General features: G+C 41.8%; 1 protein-coding gene across 2 annotated transcripts in view; it reads left to right on the top strand.

The window, feature by feature from the left end:
• Positions 1 to 22521, top strand: part of sema5ba (sema domain, seven thrombospondin repeats (type 1 and type 1-like), transmembrane domain (TM) and short cytoplasmic domain, (semaphorin) 5Ba) — a 133540-nt gene that overhangs the window by 17081 nt on the left and 93938 nt on the right. For both annotated transcript variants that reach the window (XM_083921325.1, XM_083921324.1), the window contains exon 2: positions 17979 to 18203. In XM_083921325.1, coding sequence (XP_083777451.1) covers positions 18026 to 18203 — 178 coding nt within the window. In that variant the 5' untranslated portion in view covers positions 17979 to 18025. The remainder of the gene's footprint in view (positions 1 to 17978; positions 18204 to 22521) is intronic.

Raw genomic sequence — 22521 nt, 5'->3', positions numbered from 1 at the left:
TTAGGTAGGAGGATGTTCTCTGCTCTGTAATCTCTTGTGTGGATTCATGCTTCCTGGTTGTTTGCAGGTGTCCTGAGTTGCTCTGCTGCCCATTAGATATCAGAGATATCAGGTATGGGTGTAGGTTATGGTGTGCTGTACCAGCAGCCCCCCTCCCCCTCGAGTAATGTGAAATTCTATGCTACTTGTGAAATGTTGAATAATCCATATGATCATCCGCACAGGTCGCAACTCCAAATATTAGCATTCATAGTGTAAATTTAAAGTCGGATGTGACACTTTAAAAGATAACACACACGCCTCTTAGACTTGATGACTATGATGAGGAAATCACTACTAACCCTCTAATCCTATATTTTGAATGATTGGTGCCTTTGATTGTACCAGTGTCTGCTGTTCTGTTTGACTTTTGCAGCGCTGTTATTTTCATCAAGTACTGCTTCCAGGGATGTGATCAGACACAATGCTCAATCCAGGTGCACAATATCCATATCAATTGTTTTTACACACACATACAAAAAATAAATCTACCAATTGATTTTTTTTTATTTGGCAAACTTCTCTTAGACAGGAAAACAGCATCTAAAGAGCGATACAGGTGTTCTGTGGCGTGTCTGAATGACCGTAGGCCCTGAGCTCAGTGCCACCGTCCCAGCCTTGCCACTCATAACAGCCGCAGCACAGACACGAAGAGCTCCTCAAACACTAACCACAAGCTGTCACCAGGCTGACTGTGATTGATCACTTTGACACAGTTCAGTAGTGTGCCGTTGAAACCGTGAAAATTTGGCGGTCATTACTAACAAAATATCACTGTAGATGAGAACTGATGCTTGGAGAAATAGAATTTGTATCAGCGTAGTTATGGCTTTGTAGTGTTTTAAAGCTACTAAGGTTATCCACTCGTCCACCTTTAATTATGTATTCTTCCTGTTGGAATACTAATTCACACATTTGCTTCATTCGTCCTTGAAATGCAGACTCCTCTGAGAGATGGCTGGCATTTGCGTTGATCAGACATGCACTCAGATCATGCCTTCTACCGCGTTCCTGTGTGCGCACCATGGTGTCAATTAAACCTGAGGTCTGCTGTGCTCTAGTGGGCTGACTCTGTCTAATGGGGCTCCATGCAAAGAGACTATCCATAATAGAATTAGTAATGAGACACACACGAGAAGAGGGCTCGGTTATCATCACCATCTCATCCACAGTGAATCTCTACCGCGCTCTCTCTCCCTAAGAAATAAAGCATCAGAAGCGAAACTGGACCTAACCCCAAGTCCGACTGTAAAACTTAGAGTTCAAGGTGAATTACATTACAAAGACTTCTGATTGTACCCGGTTTCCTGTTAATTAAAGCTGCTTGTGTTTGCTAGGTAAGGGGCTGTGTGGTGTTGTAGAGTTACAGTTCAGATCCATCAGCAGAGAGAGGAAGGGAGCTGACAAGGAGCAGAAGGGGTTATTAGTGCTCTTCTTTCTGCTCCGTGCCACAGAAATAGAACAGAAGGGAGATGAGCGATGCTGCTGTGGAGGAGAAATGTCCGTGTTCTTTCCAGCAAACTGAGAAGAGATGCAAAAATAATAAATACAAGGCATTTTCATAAAATTAACAAATACTGTAAAGAAGTGCAAGCTGTTACAAGAGTCTAATGTCAGTTATGTCATGTTTATTGAGCGATGTATTTATATTTCAGCGGTGGGAATGAATGCACTGGGACTATACTCGCAGCTCAGATGTTTTTATTCAGTCAGTAGCTTTTAACCACTGGAGGCACCGGGAAATGGTTTGGCTGCGCTCAGGGCGACAGTAGCCGTGTTGTGTATGGCAAGGCAGGTTTATTTATGCAGCGCATTTCAGTAACAGGATCATTCAAGAGCTTCACAGGAAACATTAAAAGGACATTGTAAAACAATTAACAGTCATTAAAGAGAATACACAATAAAACCAAACTAAAACAGAAAGACAGATGTAAAAACAAAGCCCTCTCAAGGCTAGTTGAGGTATAACTGTGCTGCCTTTTCCCTGAAAAATTATATTTCTCCTTCCAAGATGAGTTGTTTAGAGATTCTGGTGACATTGAAGATGCCATGAGCTGTGAGCAGGCTGCGAACAAAGTTTCTGTGGTTCCTCAAGGGGACTGGTAGAAGCAGTGATAATACCCTCAGTGTGTGTGTGTGTGTGTGTGTGTGTGTGTGTGTGTGTGTGTGTGTGTGTGTGTGTGTGTGTGTGTGTGTGTGTGTGTCTCTGTATCTGTATCTGTATCTGTGTGTGTGTGTGTGTGTCTCTGTCTCTGTGCATTGTCTGTGTGTTATGGTGGTTGTTTGTGATGTGGGTGTCCCTTAATACCCTCAGTCCAGGGTGAGTGATCAGGGCAGCCTGTGGGATTGAATCCAGCCAGGTTTGCCCAAACTCCAGGATCTGTAGCAGGCTGAGGGCTCTTTCATTGCCCCCGTCTGTCCCCGAGCATGACTGCTGCTGATGGGATCATGGCTCGGGATCATTTCTGCTAATAACACTCCACATCCCTCCTCTCTCTAATTGGCAATGGGTATGGCCTGCTTCTCACAAACACAGTGCTTAACTGATATCTCAGCACAGACGAATACCAACCATGATACAGAAGGAAAGTTTTGCTTCTTAGGTTTGGCATTCTTCTACTGCTGAAACGATTAGGTGATTAACGGTTTAAATCACCCGTCGAGCTCTGCTGCTCATCTCTGTTACAATAAAAAATACAAGTAGGATACTTTTGGACTATTGGTCAGACAAACCAAACAAACAAGCTCTACTTGATGCTCGCTAATAAAATAACTGCATGTAATGTCAAAGTCATACAGATGTAGACTCTGTGGCGTCACCCATAGGTTACTGAAGAGCTCATTGTTGTCCTCCTGCTCCCTTTGTGGATGGAGCTGATGTTGGTGGAATGAAGCCTACAGTCTATGCTAGTCACCCATGACAGCACCAACCTGTCAATCAAAGCAACCATGACCCTAATTGTGCAGAACGTTAAGCCTTAATAGTATAGTATGTATATATATATATATATATATATACACATATAAGTCTATGCATCATTTAACTTCCTTTGCACAAAAACCCATGTAGCTTTGATGTCATTATTAATCATATTTGTTTCATATAATCATATTGTGATGAAATGATCATATAAATAAACAATAATACATGATACCCAAAGAACCCACAACAGCATTGGCTCAGAAATAATTGATTTTCGTTTTACTGAAAACCACATAAATACAGTATTTACTCACAGATATGAACATTCATATGAACATTCATTATTCTCAAGGACTCAAGTAAATATCATCACATACTACGGATATCCAGATAAGACTGTTATTATTACAGCCATGCAAACAGTAGTGCTACACAAACAGTACATCAACAGCTGCACCTTAATAATTAACAGCACAACAGTTTTGTGTGTTTCTGTATTTGTGTTGCATACTGTACACACACTGTCGCCACACACACACACACGCACACGCACACATACACACACACACACACACACACACACACACACACACACACACACACATACAAGTGATATGTTTTGATCCGTGCTTTCTTTGAAGTCGGATGTAATATATTTGCTCATCAATTACACTGTCTGGCTCGGCCTTCTATGTGTGTTTTGTTTGGTGTCCGCTCCAGATAATTAGAACAGAGCGTGTCGTGTCGTCCTTGAGATATCAGCTAATAATTGCAGACTGTCTGGATCGCTTCAAAATGCCTGCTTTGCTCAAAAGCAGAGGGACAGCACGCAGAATGGAGAGGGTGTGTGTTGCACAATAATATACAGGCAGCACTCTGTGGGTCATCTGTGCATTGAGAGGGCAATCTCACTGAGAGGTTACAGCACATATAAATTAATCAGTCTCACGTCTTCTTGTTCTAGACCTCACATAAACCTGTGTTGATGTGTGGGCTGGTTTAAGATTCCTCAGATGGTTCGTGACATTCCAACTCCTTGATGTTTGAAGTGAAGAGATAGTCGTGTGCCACTATCTTATGTTATCAGCTATTATCGTCCCAGCCGCCCTCCCCCTGCTGTGTCTGTAACTCATCACAGAGACATGTTTAAAGTATTTAGCAGCCTTAACACCACACACTGAACGATCTGAATGCAGGTCCTGCAGGTCCTGGAGGAGACTTTCACCCAGAGAACCAGAGTTTGTGTCTTAGTTTCCTAAACTTAACCGGTCATGGTAGTTTTATTACCTAAACATAACTGTTGCAGTCCACTTCCAGTATCCGTTTCCTAACATTAAATGCATATGTTTCCGTAAGATGTCATACGGACCTGTTAATGAAAATACGTTGAATGTTGGTCATTTATATGACTGAAAAATTACTCAACATGACAAAACATTGTTTAAAAATAGTCAATAATTGTGATCAACAGATCGATTTCAGCACTTTATCTGTCGGAGGTTTATTCAAATTGAAAAGTTACGACATTCTGCTCTGAAAACTTCTGAAAAGTACCGACAGGCTCTTCTCTTTTAAAACTAAAGTATTGCTCACCTTTGTAGTCTGCCCAATTTACATGTAATGTCTTCTTATTTTTGAGTAAAAAACTGGATAAAAGTGCACATTGCCCCCCCCCCCCCCCCAAAACCCCCAACCGTCTTTTCTTTGTGACCTTTGCTTCGCCAATTAACACCCTCCACTCAGATCATCAGACGCCCCTCTTTTTTTGTTTTTTGTCAAGCCAGAGACCTTTTGTTTGAGTGGTTACTCATGTGCTTGCCTTTTTGTTCCCTAATAGCCCATCATCTGGGCACTGGCCCTCTGACCTCATGCCTCTGACACATTGCTCTGCTAAACGACACGGAAAAGGCCACGACTCTGAGGACTGGACATGTACAAGGAACTATATCAGTACGCTGTTAATACTAAATGTATGGTTGGAAAACACTTTAGTTTTTGTAGATTTTAGTCATTTTTCCAATTATACCAATGATTATCTACCTTTTAACCTCAGGACCTTTAATAATGAAGCACTCCCTGCGAGCCCTCATCACATTTTGCATACTGTACATCAAGGAGTTTTGAGTAGCTCTAATGAAGAGAAAATGTCCATTTGCAGATTGTTTAATTTGAAAAATGTTCAGAGTCCGAGTAAATAAAATGCATCTAGTTGTTTGAAAAGAAAAACACATAGACAATAGTCTAAAAAAATAAGCAGACCTATGAAATATCCTGTGATCCTTCAAGTTTGTCTTGTGAACACAAATTAGTCTAATTAGCTGAAATCAGGGAATGTTTGGCTTCCTTGCTTGATTAATGGTTATCTGTTATGAACATGCAGACAATGAACTGGGTTGTAGTGGTAAGAAAATAGTTTAATTGTAGAGGATGAGTGATTTGGATGCAAAGGGGACTGACGGCACACAGAGGAAGCTTTGAGCCTAGGAGGTTGCTCGCAGATAGGCGGGGAGACAAGCAGGAAGACAGGCCGGCAGGGTGGTGATCCACAGAAACACAGAGAAACAGGTTTGTAATGTGAAAACACAGAGAAGAAAAATCACTGACAGTAAAGTCTTCGTTGGCCTCAAAGTGTGGCTACCCATGAGGCAGAGAAAGGTTAAAAACAGCCCGAGTGCTGCAAGCTGATAAGCTGAAGAGAGGCAGGCAGGCTGACTGGGAGAGGTGATGAGCGGATTGCAGACAGGTGTTCATCATGAGCAGAGCTGGGGATCAGAAAAAGAGGAAGGGAGACCACGCCAACACACAGACAAAACGTAAACACAGAGAGGCAGACAGGATTGCTGGGAACAAGGGGATGGGGAACACAAGGGAACCCTATGGTATGTCTTGATGGTACAGCCACGGCTGCAACAATTTCAGATGAGATGATTTGTTGCTTCTCTCTGTTTTGTTTAAACGTGAACCAAACATATTTGTGTTTTAGACTGTTAGATGTTCAGGAAAAAACAAGCAAATTAAAGACTTCACAGTTGGCAATGGCCTTTTCCCCCTGAAATGTCAGATTTAACCAATTTATAATACACTTATTCTTCTAATTAATAGTTGAGAAAACTCTATATTCCTACTTTACATGTTTTATAAGAAGATGGGTATAATATCTGGATTTATAAAGTCATTAAATATTATTTAAAAAGAAACCAGTAGAAGAAGAAGAATTACTTCATTAATTCATTTCACTCTATTATTTTTAATCATGTTACACACACACAGGCCCGAAATACACACACATGCACAGACAGAACCTATATATGTGCAATTAACGGAGAGATGTTAGAGCGAGGGGGCTGCCAGTGACCAGTGCCCCGAGCTCAGTGTCTTGCTCAACAGCACCTCGGCTGTGCCCAGGAGATGAACTGGTACCTCTCCAGCCACCAGTCCACGCTCCATTCATGGTCCACACAGGGACCCCAACCGACAACCCTCCAGTTCCCAGCCAAGTCACCTATGGACTGAGCTACTGCCGCCCCCAATTGGGTAAGAATTGGGCAACTGGGTAACTAATAAACAGATGAATCAATAATTAAGACAATCATTGTATAGCTGCTGCTGCTGCTGTACACAATGCATTTAAATTCTCAAAACAAGGACTACATTTCTTGTAAACTGCACTGCTCCCATTAACAAATAACATTACAAAAAAGATGAATATTTACAGGCCATTGATTGCTCCCACCTGATATTAAGACTCACCTTTTAAGTAGAAAATTGCTTTTCTAAATGCCTCATTTACAGCAGTGTTGTGTAACAGCGTTCTTCACCTTTGGCATTTACATGGTTGTTTAGAAACTACTTTGAGATTGCTTTCCCTCTGAGGCTCACTGAAGCCCGCTCTCTATAAGGCACCTGAGCTCAACCCGTATAGTATACTCTGTAATGTGAAACTGGTGGCCAAAATTGAACAGTTTCTTACTCCCCAGCTTCTCTGAACTAGTTGGGTGAGTTCAAATCAATACAGGCCCAGGGTCTCGCAGTTCACACAATGAAACAGTATCAGGTAGACACGGAGAGTAATGCCGTCGATAATATCACATTATGGTTTCTGAATGATGGTGCGAGACTGTGGTTGACAGCGCCAAGTGAAATCATAATGGAGTTTCAGAGGGCCAGGCAGAGTATGTTATTACAGACTGGGGGATGTGGAAAGGTATAAAATGACTGGCTGTTATAGGTGTGTGTTTGAAGTGAGAGGCTGGAGTTTGTGTGTGTGTGTGTGTGTGTGTGTGTGTGTGTGTGTGTGTGTAAGACAAGGAAGAACGGGGGATACTGAACCATCTCCCACCCTCTATAGAGTCTATCAGTCAAACCATGTAATAATACTGCAGTCTGATTTCCCATTGACTGACCACTAATGACCACCCCTTTGGCCAAAACCCATTATACTTCCGTCAAACTCTTTCCCAATCACTCCTGGTCAAACACTCTTCTCCTGATTGTTACTGTGACCACAAGTGGCAAATTACTAAAGTCAACTTTTACAAGAAGCTGAGATGTGTTTGGTCGTCTGTTCAGCGTGCTGCGGCTGAAGTCAGGCGATCAGACGACGACTAGGCCATTTCAATCTTCAAAATAAAGACACATAACAGTATTGCTGCTGTATTTTTCTCTGACTTTACAGGGTTATATTCTAATAACCCAGTGTCCATTTATACAATCTGTTAAAGTTTGAAACTTGCAGCAACTACTTACAACTGTGAATGTAAACGCTGGCACCAGGGCTGTTACATTTTCAGATTTTGACTATAGAGAAATAGTGAAAATATAATTATTTTTCTGTGCTTTTGGCAGGTTTTCCCCCATTCATGACTTCATGACAACTGTGCACTCATATAAATTCTGTTGAGACTTAAATGTATGCATGATTAAGAGCACTTTTTGGGTACAGGTGGCTAACATATACTGCAGCCTTCATCTGACTCAGCTCCATCCACACTCCAACTCTTTACCCATTTTTTTTAATTAGCCAGGAGCAAGGGGATTGAGGAGCTGCCAAAATGGCGATGGTAGTGCTGCCTACTTTCAGCTTCACTTTTGCTCTTCAGAAACCTCCAGAAAGGGCGACATCACAGCGCCTATGTCCATGTTTTATGTTTTAGGGAAGGATTTCAGTAGTTTGATGAGACCTCTACACTAAAACCAGCCCAATCACAAGAATAAAAATGAAGGTATTGTACATCTCTGCAAACCACAGAAACATTATTATGAAATGTATTTGGCACTCTTTTTTGTCTGTATGAGACGTTCAAGGCTTCCAACTGACTCCAATGTATTGTAATATTACATGTTGACCAGCAGGGAATGAGAACAGGTTGCAGCGGTTCAAAATATCTGTTGTTTGCAGAAACATTCAATGCCCACATCTTATTCTGGGAGTCGACTAAAATACAGCTGCTGCTGTAACCTGTGACTTCACTTACAACAGCTTGAGTAACTTAATACTGTTAACCTCATTTGAGTGGATTAATCATGTAATTTATGGCCATGGCTTAGTTAGTCAAGGGCACAAGTTATTCATTTGATGGAACAAATTACCTATTAGTATACACATATTTTTAATTTGAGGATACAAATTACTAATTTGTGTCCAAATATAAATGATAAAAAAAAGCCCTACCCCTGATCCCTGCCTGTCTTGGCAGAAACCTAACTTGACAGAACAATCTCAACCCGAGGCCTACTTACTCACTCGTTCTGGAGCTTTCAACCTCAAATTAAGTTTTCTCAGTTGTCATGGATCTGGGCATGCAATGTTGCCTGTGTCCAAATAACAGCTTATTTACTATGAAGGGCACTATATTTACTGAGGAATCTGTCCAAAATATATCCACCCTCTAGCACTCTCAAAAAGTGCTGTTCACATAATCTGTTAACAATTCCACAATGCGATAATTAGCAATTCAGGTATGATAATACCTTATTCGGGTAAATGTCAATTCACCTGTTAGTGGTGATGCTAGATAGGTGTTCAAAATCTCAAATTACTGCTCAATATAGAAAAGGCTTTCTGTTATTTCGGTAGTGATTTCATAAACAGCTCATCCATACATTTTCACAATGGAGCAAATGAAATCTGCCGTTAGATTCAAAACCTATGAAACAGAGAAGCAAGCAGAGCTTGAGAGCAGATTGTTTTGTCAGCTGCTGTTTACAAAGTCAAGCTCAAAACTGAATGAGAGTCAATAACAGTTGGCATTTTGACTTTTATAATGCGACTCACCTGCAGATATCTGCACACAATAGAATGAAAAATGATTAAAAGAAAACAAAAAGAGACAATGCAGTAGAAAGGCACGCAGACGGACAGTTATGGTATTATACAGAGCCTGTTTATCCCACAGATTGCACACCGATACACAGATGCACAGGGAGGTTTACGCATCTACATTGCCACAAAAAGTATGTGTGTGAAAACGAGCGGTGTCTTTTTCCTGTCTCTGCCCTTTTGTTCTTACTGTCTCTGCTCACATCACATCAGCGTTGACAGTCCCACAGCTACACGAGTATATCAGATGCCACCGTCCCTCAGGCGCCATAAAGCCTTGATTTGATATCGGACATAATCCAGACAGCTCCTGCCAACCCCAACACCTCATCAGCCCTGTCACTCAATGCAATCTCCAAACACACACACCATCATGCACGTACACACTCTTATGTTCCCCGGTCCGAGGTCAACCCTCCCTCAATCCTATAGAAGACCCTTTCTCCAGTTGTGCCTGCCTCCTCAAGCATGAGTGGAGAGACTCAATAACAAGAGATGCTCGCCGTGACCCCTCAGTCACCCTTTCTTTCCAAGAAGAGAAAGAAAAAGAGATCTTCTATCTCACCCTGTAACCATCTTCATTGCGCATTCCTGCGTTCTTGTGTGTGTGTGTCGTCTACATGTTCGACCCTGCTCCCTTGAGACTTTCATGAGGCCCCTGTGGCCCCTGCCCACCCCCCCTGGCAGAGCAGGCATTAAAGAGATTGGTGGGGTTGAGCTATTGAGGTGAATTAGACATGGTCAATGTAGCCATGGCAGGACCAAACCCCCCTCAGGGAAGAGTGGGAGAGGTTGAATAGGATAGAAATATGGTGGCAATATGCATCTGTGGAGTGGTTGTCGGCATTCATCACGACGTTGTAAGGTTGGTTTGATTTGTTAGTTTGATTAAACAGAGACACATGCAAACACACATTACTTAACTGCACATGTATTTTTCATGAACTGCTTCAACCGAGCAGAAGCGACAGGGAGATGAAATGACAAGTGTGAAATGAGCTCTGCTGCGTTTTATTCTCTTTTAAAACCTGCATAGATCTTGTGTTTGGCTCCTCGAGGATACAGGTGTTATTTCCTTCTGTTGTAATTAATTTTTGTGTATGCCGGAGAATTCCTGCGAGCCTTTGGATGAGGAGGTATTGGTATTCCTGTGCCATACGAGCTAATGATGAGCGTTGGAAGGATCGCAGCAGGCTGTGTAGGAACATATTTTTCATGCACTTAAAGCTCTGGAGGGGCTTAACTTGAAATCCCGCTAAAAGATGCTTAACAATGATGTCTAATCACTTCTAACGAATCAAAGAAAAAGGGAAAAGATTCCTCCACCGGGATCTTCGCTGTGGAAATTACCAATTAAATCTCTTATCTGCTGTCTGTGATGACAGTTTTTTTCTAAAAACAACAAACATTGATTTCTCTTCACCCGCTGGTCACACAGACTTCCTTCCTTGTCCCGCTCCAAAATGGCATAAAATAGCCACTTCCTTTATACAGGCTGTAACTGCTTCCCAATGGGCCAGAAGCAGTTTAATCAGTGATCGTAATAGATTCTGATGAGATCTGGCTCGGGGATTTTAGCACTGAGTTGTAATTAGAGGTGCTCCCTTTACTGACTAGGTTGAAATGAAGACGGCGCAGTGGACTCTGGAAACTCTTGGTCCGTGACTGTCTCTAGAGTGGTGGAGGGAAAAAAATGAGGGAGCAGACTGCAAACCAAATAAAGAGTGATAAGAGGAGGGGGATAAAAAGGAGATAGGAGCCTTTTACAACTGGTACGAGGAGGATGGACGCACCTGCCGAGAGGCCCTGCTGCCCCAAGTAATGCGATGTGCTCTGACAATCGCAGGGACACATTTTCAAACGCTGTAGATACGGCCCCCTGCCTGGCCTCTTTCCCTGAGTCTCCTCTTTAGCTGAAGGCAAACAGTTACATTTGGAGCCAAGGTCTGTCAGGATAAAACATCTGACTACAGTTTCAGCCATATAAACGAGAGGAGCGGAGATGGGATTTCTCTTTTTTCTATTAGGCCTGTTTCATCATCGACCCAGAGCACCCATGCTCTACTAGGGCTGTGTATCAGTACTTGATACCTTAAGGTATCTAATAAAATAACTCACTACCGAGTAGTCTAAAAACTCCTACAGGCAAACGATACCTGTATTCAATCCTTTTTGTACACAGATTTAGAAGAAAGACTTCTTTGGTTTTGCTCGCAGCCAGTGTGTGCTCGGCCCGCCACAACACATACAGTCTGTGGTGTGGTAATGCTGAGCACGGTATATTTGATGGAGCTGGCAGCTCAACACATGATGGGTATCGAATGAAGTATATAAAAAAGGAACTTATGAATTATTCTACTTATCAATTTCACTTTAAGGGTACCTGCTCCTACTCTAGCTCTCCATTCACGACAGTACATTCACATATCATCAAGTTTTAAAGCATGACACTCACATTTGCATACTTTCTTATTTTCATTGAAAAGCATCGCACAATGGCAAATACATTTCAGTGCAGTAATGACGATCACAGTTAAAGAGGAGGAATACAAACAATAGTCATTTTCTCAAGTTCTGTCTTGTGTATCTCAAGAGGTCAACAAAAAAGAGGACTATACTTTGCTTTTCTTTGCTGCTCATTTGCACACTTAAATAGTTTCATTGTCCTATAGGCACTTTACTTCCTCATACCGTGTTGCATTAACAGCGTGCAGTCTGCCTTCCAGCCCCCCCTGGGAGACTGTTGAGGTCTGTGCCGAAATACACTCAACCTGGTTCCTGCTGCTTCACTACCAACTTGCCGCTCAGTTGCCATAGATACACATTGGCAATGGCAGGGACTTATGAGAGCCTGTGCTCGGGAAAGGTTGAGATGTACTGTGCTGCAATCTGGATAAAGAGTGGAAATGCTTTTTTAAAAGGAGATCGTACCTTCCTTATCTAGGTTGAGCTTTCCGAAATTATCTTAGCACCAAGACACTGTAGTCATTTTTTTTGTAAGCCACTGGGAGTAAAAACAGTGTTGTACTGCTGTAGGTTGTTTACAACAAGAGGCATCATGCTGAAGCATACTGGTGAGATATTAATGCACACCTTAAAAGGAAAAACACTGCCTCTAGCTTTTAAATATTTAGACCAAATTGTGTGTCTAATGTAAATTATCAGAGTACACAGCCACAGGTGAGAGAGTGTGTGTACTTTAATATTATGCTTCATTACACTTTTATGGTAGTCATTTTGGTGGTCCTTGATTTCAACTCGTAAAATGATCTGATATTTATTCATCTTCAACCGCTTATCCCGGGGTCGGGGTCGCGGGGGATGCTGGAGCCGATCCCAGCTGACATCGGACGTGAGGCGGGGTACACCCTCTATCGCAGGGCACATAGAGACGAATAGAGACAGACAACCATTCATACCTACGGGCAATTTTAGAGTCATCAATTAACATGTGCATGTCTTTGGATTGTGGGAGGAAACTGCAGTACCCGGAGAAAACCCACACAGACACGGGGAGAACATGCAAACTCCACACAGAAAGGCCCAGGCCGGGATGCGAACCCTGAACCTTCTCGCTGTGTGGCGGCGATGCTAACCACTACACCACCGATAGTTTTAGTTAATCGTTGCATTGTAGATTCAGGCAGGGAAAATATCAGAAATGCTTCTTTTCCTCATCATGAGCTGAAGGGACGTGTGTTGCGTTAGCTCGCTGGGTTACAAACAAACTTATGACAGTGTGTTGGTTGTTAGCAGTAGTACTAAAGAGAAAGGACAACAGCAGCATCTACACGGACCAATGTGACATTTGAGGGTATGCTGTTTACATTCTGTTCTGAAGCTGAGCATCTAATTAGCCTGAAATTTGACTGTTAGCAGTGCACTCTCCCAGGTGAAGGTGTGTTTGGTGACTTGTGCGAATAGTTAGGTGCAGGACAAGACATGTTCATGTTTGTGAAGAGAGTTTAGCGGTAAAACCGATGTGTGTTGTTGATCAAAGTGGCTCTTGTGTTGCTGCTGTATGCTAATATAGCAAAAAAAGAAGGGTTTTGATTGGCTGTATGGAAATAACTACTTAGATGGAAAACTTATGGTTGCCTCTTTCAATCCCCTGGACATTATATGCATTATGCATAAAATATGCATGGTGCATAAATTTGCATGAAAAGATACATTATAGACTTTATTATAATATCAAGCCAAATGTCAAGTGCTTTGTCCTAATTGCATTTGAAGACACATTATGTAAAAACCTAAATAAACACTACCTATAACACTGAAAAATAGGATTTTACTGGGGCCTGTCCCTTCACACTTCACCATGAAACATTACGATTAGAATCCTTCAGAAATCTACTTTTTTGTATTATTGTGTGAGAGTAGTTCGGATTTAGACATAAAATATATTCTTTTCATCCAAAATGCCCTTTTTTTTTTTCTCTGTCCGAACAGGCGCACATAAAATGACGTCAGAGCCACCGTAGGCCTCGCACTTGTACACGTGTGCACGCCCGTGCTCGTACATGTGTAAACACGCTTACAAAAGCCCAGCTTTTCCAAACGGTCCGTGGCCGGCAAGCTGGCGGCAGCTGGCGCGGTGCGGTTGCACTCACACTGGTCAAACGAACTAGGCTTTATCCGTAAAACCTGTTTGGGCACAGTACAGAAGGACAGTGTGAGTGCGCCCTGACACGACTGGTTGCAGGACTTTTGCTGTGGAGTATTATTTCATTGTGTCTTATAAAACGACTGTACAATATATTCTTCCCCTGAAAACCACATAATCACAGCACTAAGGCGGTAAATATTTCTCCTCATTGATCAGTTATTGACAAAGATATGCTTGAAGTACCATGTAAGTCCTCAGCACATAGAGCACCTGGACAAACAGTGACTCAAAAGTGTGTGTGTGTGTGTGTGTGTGTGTGTGTGTGTGTGTGTGTGTGTGTGTGTGTGTGTGTGTGTGTGTGTGTGTGTGTGTGTGTGTGTGCGTGTGTGTGTGTGTGTGTGTGTGTCTCCTTGCTGACAAAACTTGCTAATCCAGAACACAGCAGGACAGGAAATTGGATGGACTCTATCAGGCCTCATTGGAGTGGCCCTGAAGAGCCATGCTTGGTCTAAACACACACTTGCATAGAAGAACACACACACACACACACACACACACACACACACACACACACACACACACACACACACACACACACTTAGAAGTGAATGTTTGCACACAGCGTGTGTCAGTTCTGCCCACTCGCTGTGACCCTATATGGAGTGTGACCACCAGCTGTCTATAGCTGGATTTTTCCAGTTTTCAGAGCTGAGAGCATGCACGCACACACATCGGGGTTTGCTTGAGTGTATGACATGACTTTCTACAGAATTTTTGACATCCACGCACTAGCCTCCTTCTGCTGCTGACAGTATGGTTCCCTCTGTGTGTGTCCATGCCAAGATAACTCATCCACCGAAGTCTGAACTTGCAGCAGAGTCCCGGTCATCTGTCACGATCTCCTGCTCTCAGTACAGCTTTTAGACTAATGAGAGGATCTGTAGAGTCTGTCTTTGACTTTCAGGACTCTGTGATTTAATGTGAATTAAGAACCTGCCAACTCCACTCCTGAGGATGATAGAAATAAAGAAATGGGGGGTGTCGTAGTAGAGAAAACGTGTACCTTGTAAGCATAATAATGTCAGTTTGATTTCACCCAGGAACCTTAATCATATGTCATACTGCACTGTCTCTCTCTACTGTCTGTCAGGTATAATACACGAGAAAATGTATGAAAAATTAATGTAGAGCCTGCTAATGGAATCATTTTCTATACCATTCATACAGATGCTGCACCCTCTTTTATATCTCTGGTTATATGATAGTGCTGCTTTTTGGCAATACTGACATTTTTTGCATCAATGTGATGTCATTTTTTTGAGAATCAATACACTTCAAAAGAAAAACGAAACAGACGACCAATAAGAAGAATTCTAAAATAGTGACCATATGGTCCTACTTTTTAATTTGAAATAAAAGCATTGCTTCAACATTTGGACCAGACGTTGCTCTGCTTCACTTGGATTGAAGGAGTTATCTGCGCTATTTGAAAAGAAAAGAAAAGAAAAGACATGCACAGTGCACATTCTGAGTAAGAAATAGAGATGTCCAGACCATAACATTGTCATCTTACTTTTCTTGAATATAAATGTAGATGGAGAAGATCTTATCTGATCTTCAGTGTCATCTTCTGGACTCATGTCAAGCAGCACTACATCAAAAGATCACTCACTGTCATCTGCATTTAAGTGGAGTTTCAGTTTTTCCAGCTGATGGAAACCAGACTGAGATCTTATCCATCATTTCTTTTTTTATTCAAGTCAGAGATTTTGAAATACAAAACATTGGAAAACCCTCTCATCTTACTTTAAAGTGTAGACAGAGAAAACCGAGCTCGACTGTTGAGTGGCATGTGATCCTAGAGATCGCACTGTAATGTGATCTTGCCCAGGTTTCGGTAACGGTAACAGAATCCAAAGGCAGACAAGCAGCAAATGGCAGTTTGGGCTAAAAGGCAGATTACTTGGTTGCTTGGCTGGAACACAGTCCACGAGAGTTGGATACCGCACATATTTTATCCAAGAACTTAAAGCTGCAGTAGATAAAAAGCAACTATACTGTTTGCGAGATATGAAATGATCTACATTGGGACAGAAGATTTTGGTCACACCGAGAACCCCATTGCAGCTCTCCTTCTCCCCTCTCTTTCCTGAGCCAGTAGGAACTTTCTCCCGCTCTCTGAAATGACCTGTGATAGGCCAAAGTCTCCCATCATGGCTAATATCACCAAATATAAACTGCCTAACCTAGTGTAAATGGCTAAATGTTAAGCAACTATGCAGGCAGGCAGCAGGTCACATAAGTGCTCGCGTGATGTGCAGGGAAATGACCAAAGTAACCTGGTGAACAGGTGCTGTACCTGAACACAACAGTGGAGTGCAGGTCTTTCAGAGGTTGAATTAAGACCCACTAGGTACATCAAGAAAACCAAGGAAAAAAGGAAGGGTCGAAGGCATGAGAGGTAGAACATAAATACTCCACAATGGTATAATCCAATTTTGAGAGATCCGACTTGATGGCACACTCCAGCTCTTTGATAATGAGACATCTGCATGTAGGAGTAGAGCGTGTGTGCCCCTTTTTTAGCTTTCTCCCCCTCTCTAAAAAGTATGTGTATGTTTGAAACTTTTCTGACACCACAACATCATTTTCAAATGCATCTGTATTCATGTGGATATGGCCTTATGATGCCTTTTAAAAAGGACCTTGAAATGGACGTGTATTTGTTGAGATCAGAACGATCGATGCCAGGTTTCTTTCAGTAAGGGCCAAACACAAGTGCTCTTAAAATATTTAAGGACACAATGAGGATCAAGTATGATAGAACCCTTTCTCGATTTTATTTCAACGCAGACCTGCATTTCTTTACTGAAGTACCTTGTCAGTCTGAATGTGGTCTAACATTGAGCCCCAAAACTTGAGACACATCCAGTCTGAATGAGTCTATTGCAGTGCGGAGTACAATGAATACTTCCCTCCGTTTTATCAACAGTCTGTTTGTTGGCAGTAGCTTGGGGCCTGTTGACTCCACTGTTTTGTAATGACTAACATGGGCACTCTATGCATTTGCCTAATTAGTTACCAGCTGTAGTGAGATGGATAATTGATTGCAGGGCAAGATGGTTGATTTGCAACTCAACCAAGCTAATAATTTGTTATTGATTGAAGCATTAGTCGGGAAAAACACTGCAGAGATGCGTAACCCAGCCAAAGTGCTGCAGAAAAGTTGATGCTCTCGGATTTTAATCTACTTAAATGATATTACACCTCGCTAAGCTAACATCGTAAGGAGCGCAGGGGCGGGAGATGATGAACTGCTGGTTTCAGCTTGGCACTGTAGACTCGTATGTTATGACTGATGAAATTACATTTACTCTGGAAACCATGAGAGCGTCTGCATGTGTGTGTTGTGTTGAAACATTCGCGCGTCTGCTCGCTGGCTCTCGGATGAGTGGAAATTATTCACGTGTTGATATGCATCGCACACATACATTTAAATGTCCTTTGAGCTTGCAGGGAGTTAATAGTTGGGCAAACATTTTTCCAGCACACCAAGTCACAAAAGTGAGTTAATTTCTGCTTCATCGACTCGTGGAAGTTTCCGCCTCATTGAACGGCCCACTACTGCGTTCAATTTTCTAATTTTAATCATCCATTAAATGAACTCCCTAAGTTTAATGGCACATTTGATACAATTATCTTGAGGTCAGAGGTTAGGTATTTGTTTGAGATGGCTCATTGCTGAAGTGTGAGTTTTCTCGTCCTTCACACCTATCTCTCTCTCTCTCTCTCGCTCCCTCTCTCTCTCTCATTCCCTCTCTCCTTTCTTTTTGTACTTTAGTTTGCTCAGGTTTACATCTCGTCTTTCCAGCCACCCTCTAGTTACCTAACATCCTTCCTTTCATCCCACGGATATGTCCTTTTTACCAAAATTTGATACCTTTTTTGTATTATTTTTCATTCTTCTCTTCCTCTGTACTGCTCTCAGAAGCCCACAGGAATTGAAAGTTGGGGAGAAGAAATCATTTTATTCAGTTACTGAGAAAATGTTGCATTGAGGTGCTGAAATTGTCTCTTCTCCTCTCCAGCTGTATTCCAGAGGCCCGCCTTGGCAGTTAGAGGAGAGGTCATCACCATGACGGCGTCCTCGCAGGACTCCCCCCCCTCGTCTATGGCCGGCCTCTTCCTACTCCTCCTCCTCCTCCCAGCTGTCTCTACGCAGAACGCTGCTATCCCGACCACCCCGTCGTTGTTTGACCCACTGACCCAACCAGAGTGCACGAAAAAAGAACATCCAAAGGGCTCCATCCAAGGTCAGACTGTAACCACTTGTTTTATATAAACAGCTGATAACACTATTCTTAGAACGTTTACATGAACACAAGTGAACTGGTTACTGGGAGAATGCAGGTTGTGGTTACTGTAAAACCTGTGTTAACATCAGAGTCACACAGCTAATCATCTCTCTTATCTTATATTATGCTGTTCACTTGAGGTGTGCATCTCTTCTTTATAAGAAGAGAAGATCTGATACTTATCTTGATACATGGGTTACGATACGATTCAGGGGACGATGCATTTTATTGAATAACGATTTGGTACGATGCAATCTGATACAGTTCTAAATGGAGGAATTCATTTTTTCCACAATAAATTAAAATAAGCTAATTCTATAAAGGTAGATATTTACCTCACTGAGTTGTGTCTGGAAAAACGTCTTTATCTTTGTCCTGTTTGTTCTAACTTGTGCTCACTGTAACGGTACTAGCATCCATAATCCTCGTCATCCACGTAGCTTTCCCCGTGTTATTTTAACATGTTTTAAGACAGGCTGCTGCTGTACTTCATAGCTGTTCTACAAACATTTCGGATGGTCTGACTTTTGTTGAGTTCCCATTCCTTATAGAATCCAAATTTCTTCCAAAATTTTAAATTGTGTTAGCTATGTTTTTTTTTCCTCACAAGCAACCATAGCAATGCTCAACACTACTCTTAACATTATACTCCTAATCCGGCATTGAACTTTTACCTTTTTACAAGAGTGGAGCGGAGTGGAGATGCTGTGCAGATGCAGCAAAGTATGTCAGCTGGTTCATAACTTCATGATACCGGTTCATGGTACATTTTGACCGCACCACTGGTCCACGTATTGATGCAGCTATCTTTACTGTGAACATTTTTCTCTACACCCCTACAGTTGACCCATGAGAAGCTTATAATAAGATTTTAGATTTATTATCCATTTTTACAAGATCATTTGGACGGAGAGCAAAGTGAGAGGACATGCTCTTTAGTAAGAGAGAGCACTATTCTTCTTTAAAGCACAAATGTGTCTGAATTGCACCATATTGAGTTTATTCAGGCTGAAAGAAGCCGCTGTTCTTTATTTTAGTGTCAGTTTCAGTTTTAGTCTGGCTTTATATGTAATTATTTGGACCAACTGCTTCCATCGCGCTGCTGCCACATGCAGTACTTAGTCTGCCATGTATGTGCACTGTAAAGGGTGGAAAATGAGGCTTCTCACTGAGTTAACCAGGTTTCTTTAATACTGGTTTTAATGACATAAACCTGATTTCTGCATGGAAGTGCATGACATTATATATTGACTGACAACATAATCGTTAAAGATAATTCTGTGTTTTTATTTACTACTCAGGTCTTATTTTCAGTGGGACTCGCCCTCTCTGAGATAAGAGTAATCACTGAAAATGAGTCAGACCTGAGGTAAACAAACCTCGAGGTAAGCCCAATATCTTTCGAAGATGAGACATTGGGCAAACTGCACAACTATCCAAACTACGTTTGAGAGCTCGCCTTTATTTACTGCGACACAAGCACAGCTTGTAGGAAAAAGAGACAATGAATGATCTTTGAATCATGACATTCACATCGACATCAAAACAGGGCTTTCACAACGGTTCCAATGTTTATATTTGTAGAACAAAATGTAGATATTTGTACTTTACACTTTCTGTTGTGTTGTTGTAGACCGAATCAAGAGACTCCACTGAAATATAGTTTAGTTTAGTTTATTGTTTATTAGTTAGCTAACAGCTAATCTACGTCTGTAGTCCCTGAGCAGACTGACAAACAAAACATTGGACAGGCAGACAAAGAACAGTGAAATAAAGACAAGACAACACATCAAGTAATTAATACTGTTCTGATCTATTCACAATAGTGGATATGCAATCTACATATGTATTATATGTGCAAAACATCAGATATAGACAGTCCTCAAAACTAAAACTTCAATAAATATTCTTCTGACTCAAACTAGAGCTGTAGCTATAAAAATCAATCTGATTTATACCGGGACAAGAAACATAAAAAGAAAAGCTCTAGGCACACTAAATAGGATAATTGATAGTTTCATAACTGACAGGTTGGTCTGTTCTGACATCCTTGTGTCGTGCTGCCAGCTTGTGCCTCCAGTCACTCCAGTCCAGTGTGTTGCTGGAGAGAACGCCGTGACAGCCACAGGTTGAGGGGGACCAGTCGATTGGGTTGATGCTATCAAACGTACACATAAAAGATGTTGTATCTTTCTCACGGCATGGTATCAAAAAAGTATTGATGCTTTGGACAACCTTAGTGTTCACATAGATTTCTTATAGTGCAGTGAGGAATTCTTAGCAACATTTCAGGTAAACCTTCAGATAAAGTGGTTTAGAGTATTTGGATAAACTGTTTACAGTAATGTTACTGTGTTACTCTGGTAAATACAGTTATATTAACAGATAAAAATTATAGTCCTAAGTATGAAAACAAGGTTTAAAAAAGGCTGACATATTCTTTAATTTCGTAGTGCCCATATGACCTCATGTCGAGGGGAAAAAAGGTTGATTTTAATTAGAAACCTTTCAACAGCCCAAAAAAAATCAATTGTAAATGTCAGATTTTGGTGTCAGGGATTCTTTCTCGACCCAATGAACCGACACTCAACAATATAGAAAGGAAGAAATTCTGCTTTAAACTTACCTTGAGTGAAAGGTAATATAATAAAACGTGGAGTGGTTCGGTTTTTCCTCTGTAACGCTCTACACTTACACCTAAACCTTGGAGCGGAAACATTTTCTGAGGGTTGTCACTATATTCCTTGGAAGTTGACAGGTGGTCAGTTACAGACCTGGAAGCAGAAGTTATGGCCTTCATTTAAAAACAAGCCACATTCAATATTACAGTTTGATGCATAGCGGATCTTTCTTAAATCGTGATTCCTGTAGTGGCCTCTCATCACTTATTAAAGCATGGTATGCATGCTTTATATGTTTTGAATGGGGTTCAGTGCAGCAAATTATTGCTATTATGTATCTTATAGGGGACAGTTCTCCGCATACATGCCTCAGAGTTTTTAAAACCCTTAGATGTGACGCTGTTTATCAGTACTCCGTTTCTAATACAGAAACATATACATGTCACATTTTTACAGCAGCAAAAAAAAACAGTTTTCATAAACGTATACCTGTGCCAGTTGAAATAAAGCCTCACAGTTTGGCATGTCAGCATGCAAGAGCAAGATGGGACAAGATCGAAATGATTGTGTAGAATAACGGTGCTCACTATCTGGCCCGTTCATCTGTACAGTGGACCAAGAAACAAGGTCTTCCTCACGGCGTGAAATGGAACAGAAGAGTTCGGGAGCACCGACTCACAGATAGATATGGCAGAATGAAAGGTAAACACGCAACAAAATTGCTGTGTTTATTTTTGAATAGGGCTGTTTGTGTTCCCTCTGCCAAAAGCGGCGACTGAGATTGGAGGACCAAAAAATTGCTGGTGGGAATCAAGGACAGAAATACAAAAATTGAATAGGTGGCCAGAAGGTTTTCTTGTGATTAGAAATATACTCTGCCCCCTCCAAACCATATTGCAGACATTTCCGTCCTTTCTTTTTTTTTTTTTTTGAACTGCGTTATTGTTCCCTCTGTGCTTCAGGGCCAACTCACTAATGTTGTAGGTCTGAATTCTGTCTAATGGAACTCAAGATAGAAATAAAGAGCTTGGTGCCATTTGGTCCTTTTTAGCTGGACTTTCAGGAGCCTCTTTGTATTGGATTTTCAATCCATAGAACTGGTGAAATGGCTATTATCATTCCCCACAAAACCGAGCTGCGGTCACATATATGCTGAGTCTTTACTTTGGTCCTGCTTCACCCACCAGGCTTCCAGATGTCCAGATTAGCCTAAGCTCCACCGGTGCTTCACTTCAAAGGCGTGCCACTTGAGAATGGCTCTCATGGCAGGGAGCTGCAGGGCTGCGGGCCTGTCAGAGCAGGCAGAGCTGGGCATTATGTGGAGGCAGCCGTATAGAAAAGGCCTGCACAATGAAAGTGTCAGTGAGAACCTGAGATTAGCCTCTGTGATTGATGAGCGTTTTATAGCAGCTTGTTGAAGCGCTACCTCGGTCACCTGGAGGAGACACGGGAGCCGGTTACAAAGTTTTAACCATGGGCATGGAGTGTGTGCACCGAAGTATACAAGTGTATGTGCCTGTTGTGACAAATAATTGTTGTTGTTTGCATGTTTGACTGCCGATCTCAGTGGGTTTTGTGTGTGGCAGCTAGTGTCTTTGTGTGTTATGTAGTAATGTTTAATCCTGGCAGTGTGTGTCTGAGCCGGGTGAAGGGAT

Source organism: Echiichthys vipera (assembly GCF_963691815.1).
Source record: "Echiichthys vipera genome assembly, chromosome: 10".
Taxonomy (NCBI): domain Eukaryota; kingdom Metazoa; phylum Chordata; class Actinopteri; order Perciformes; family Trachinidae; genus Echiichthys; species Echiichthys vipera.
This window is presented reverse-complemented; position numbering and strand designations above follow the sequence as displayed.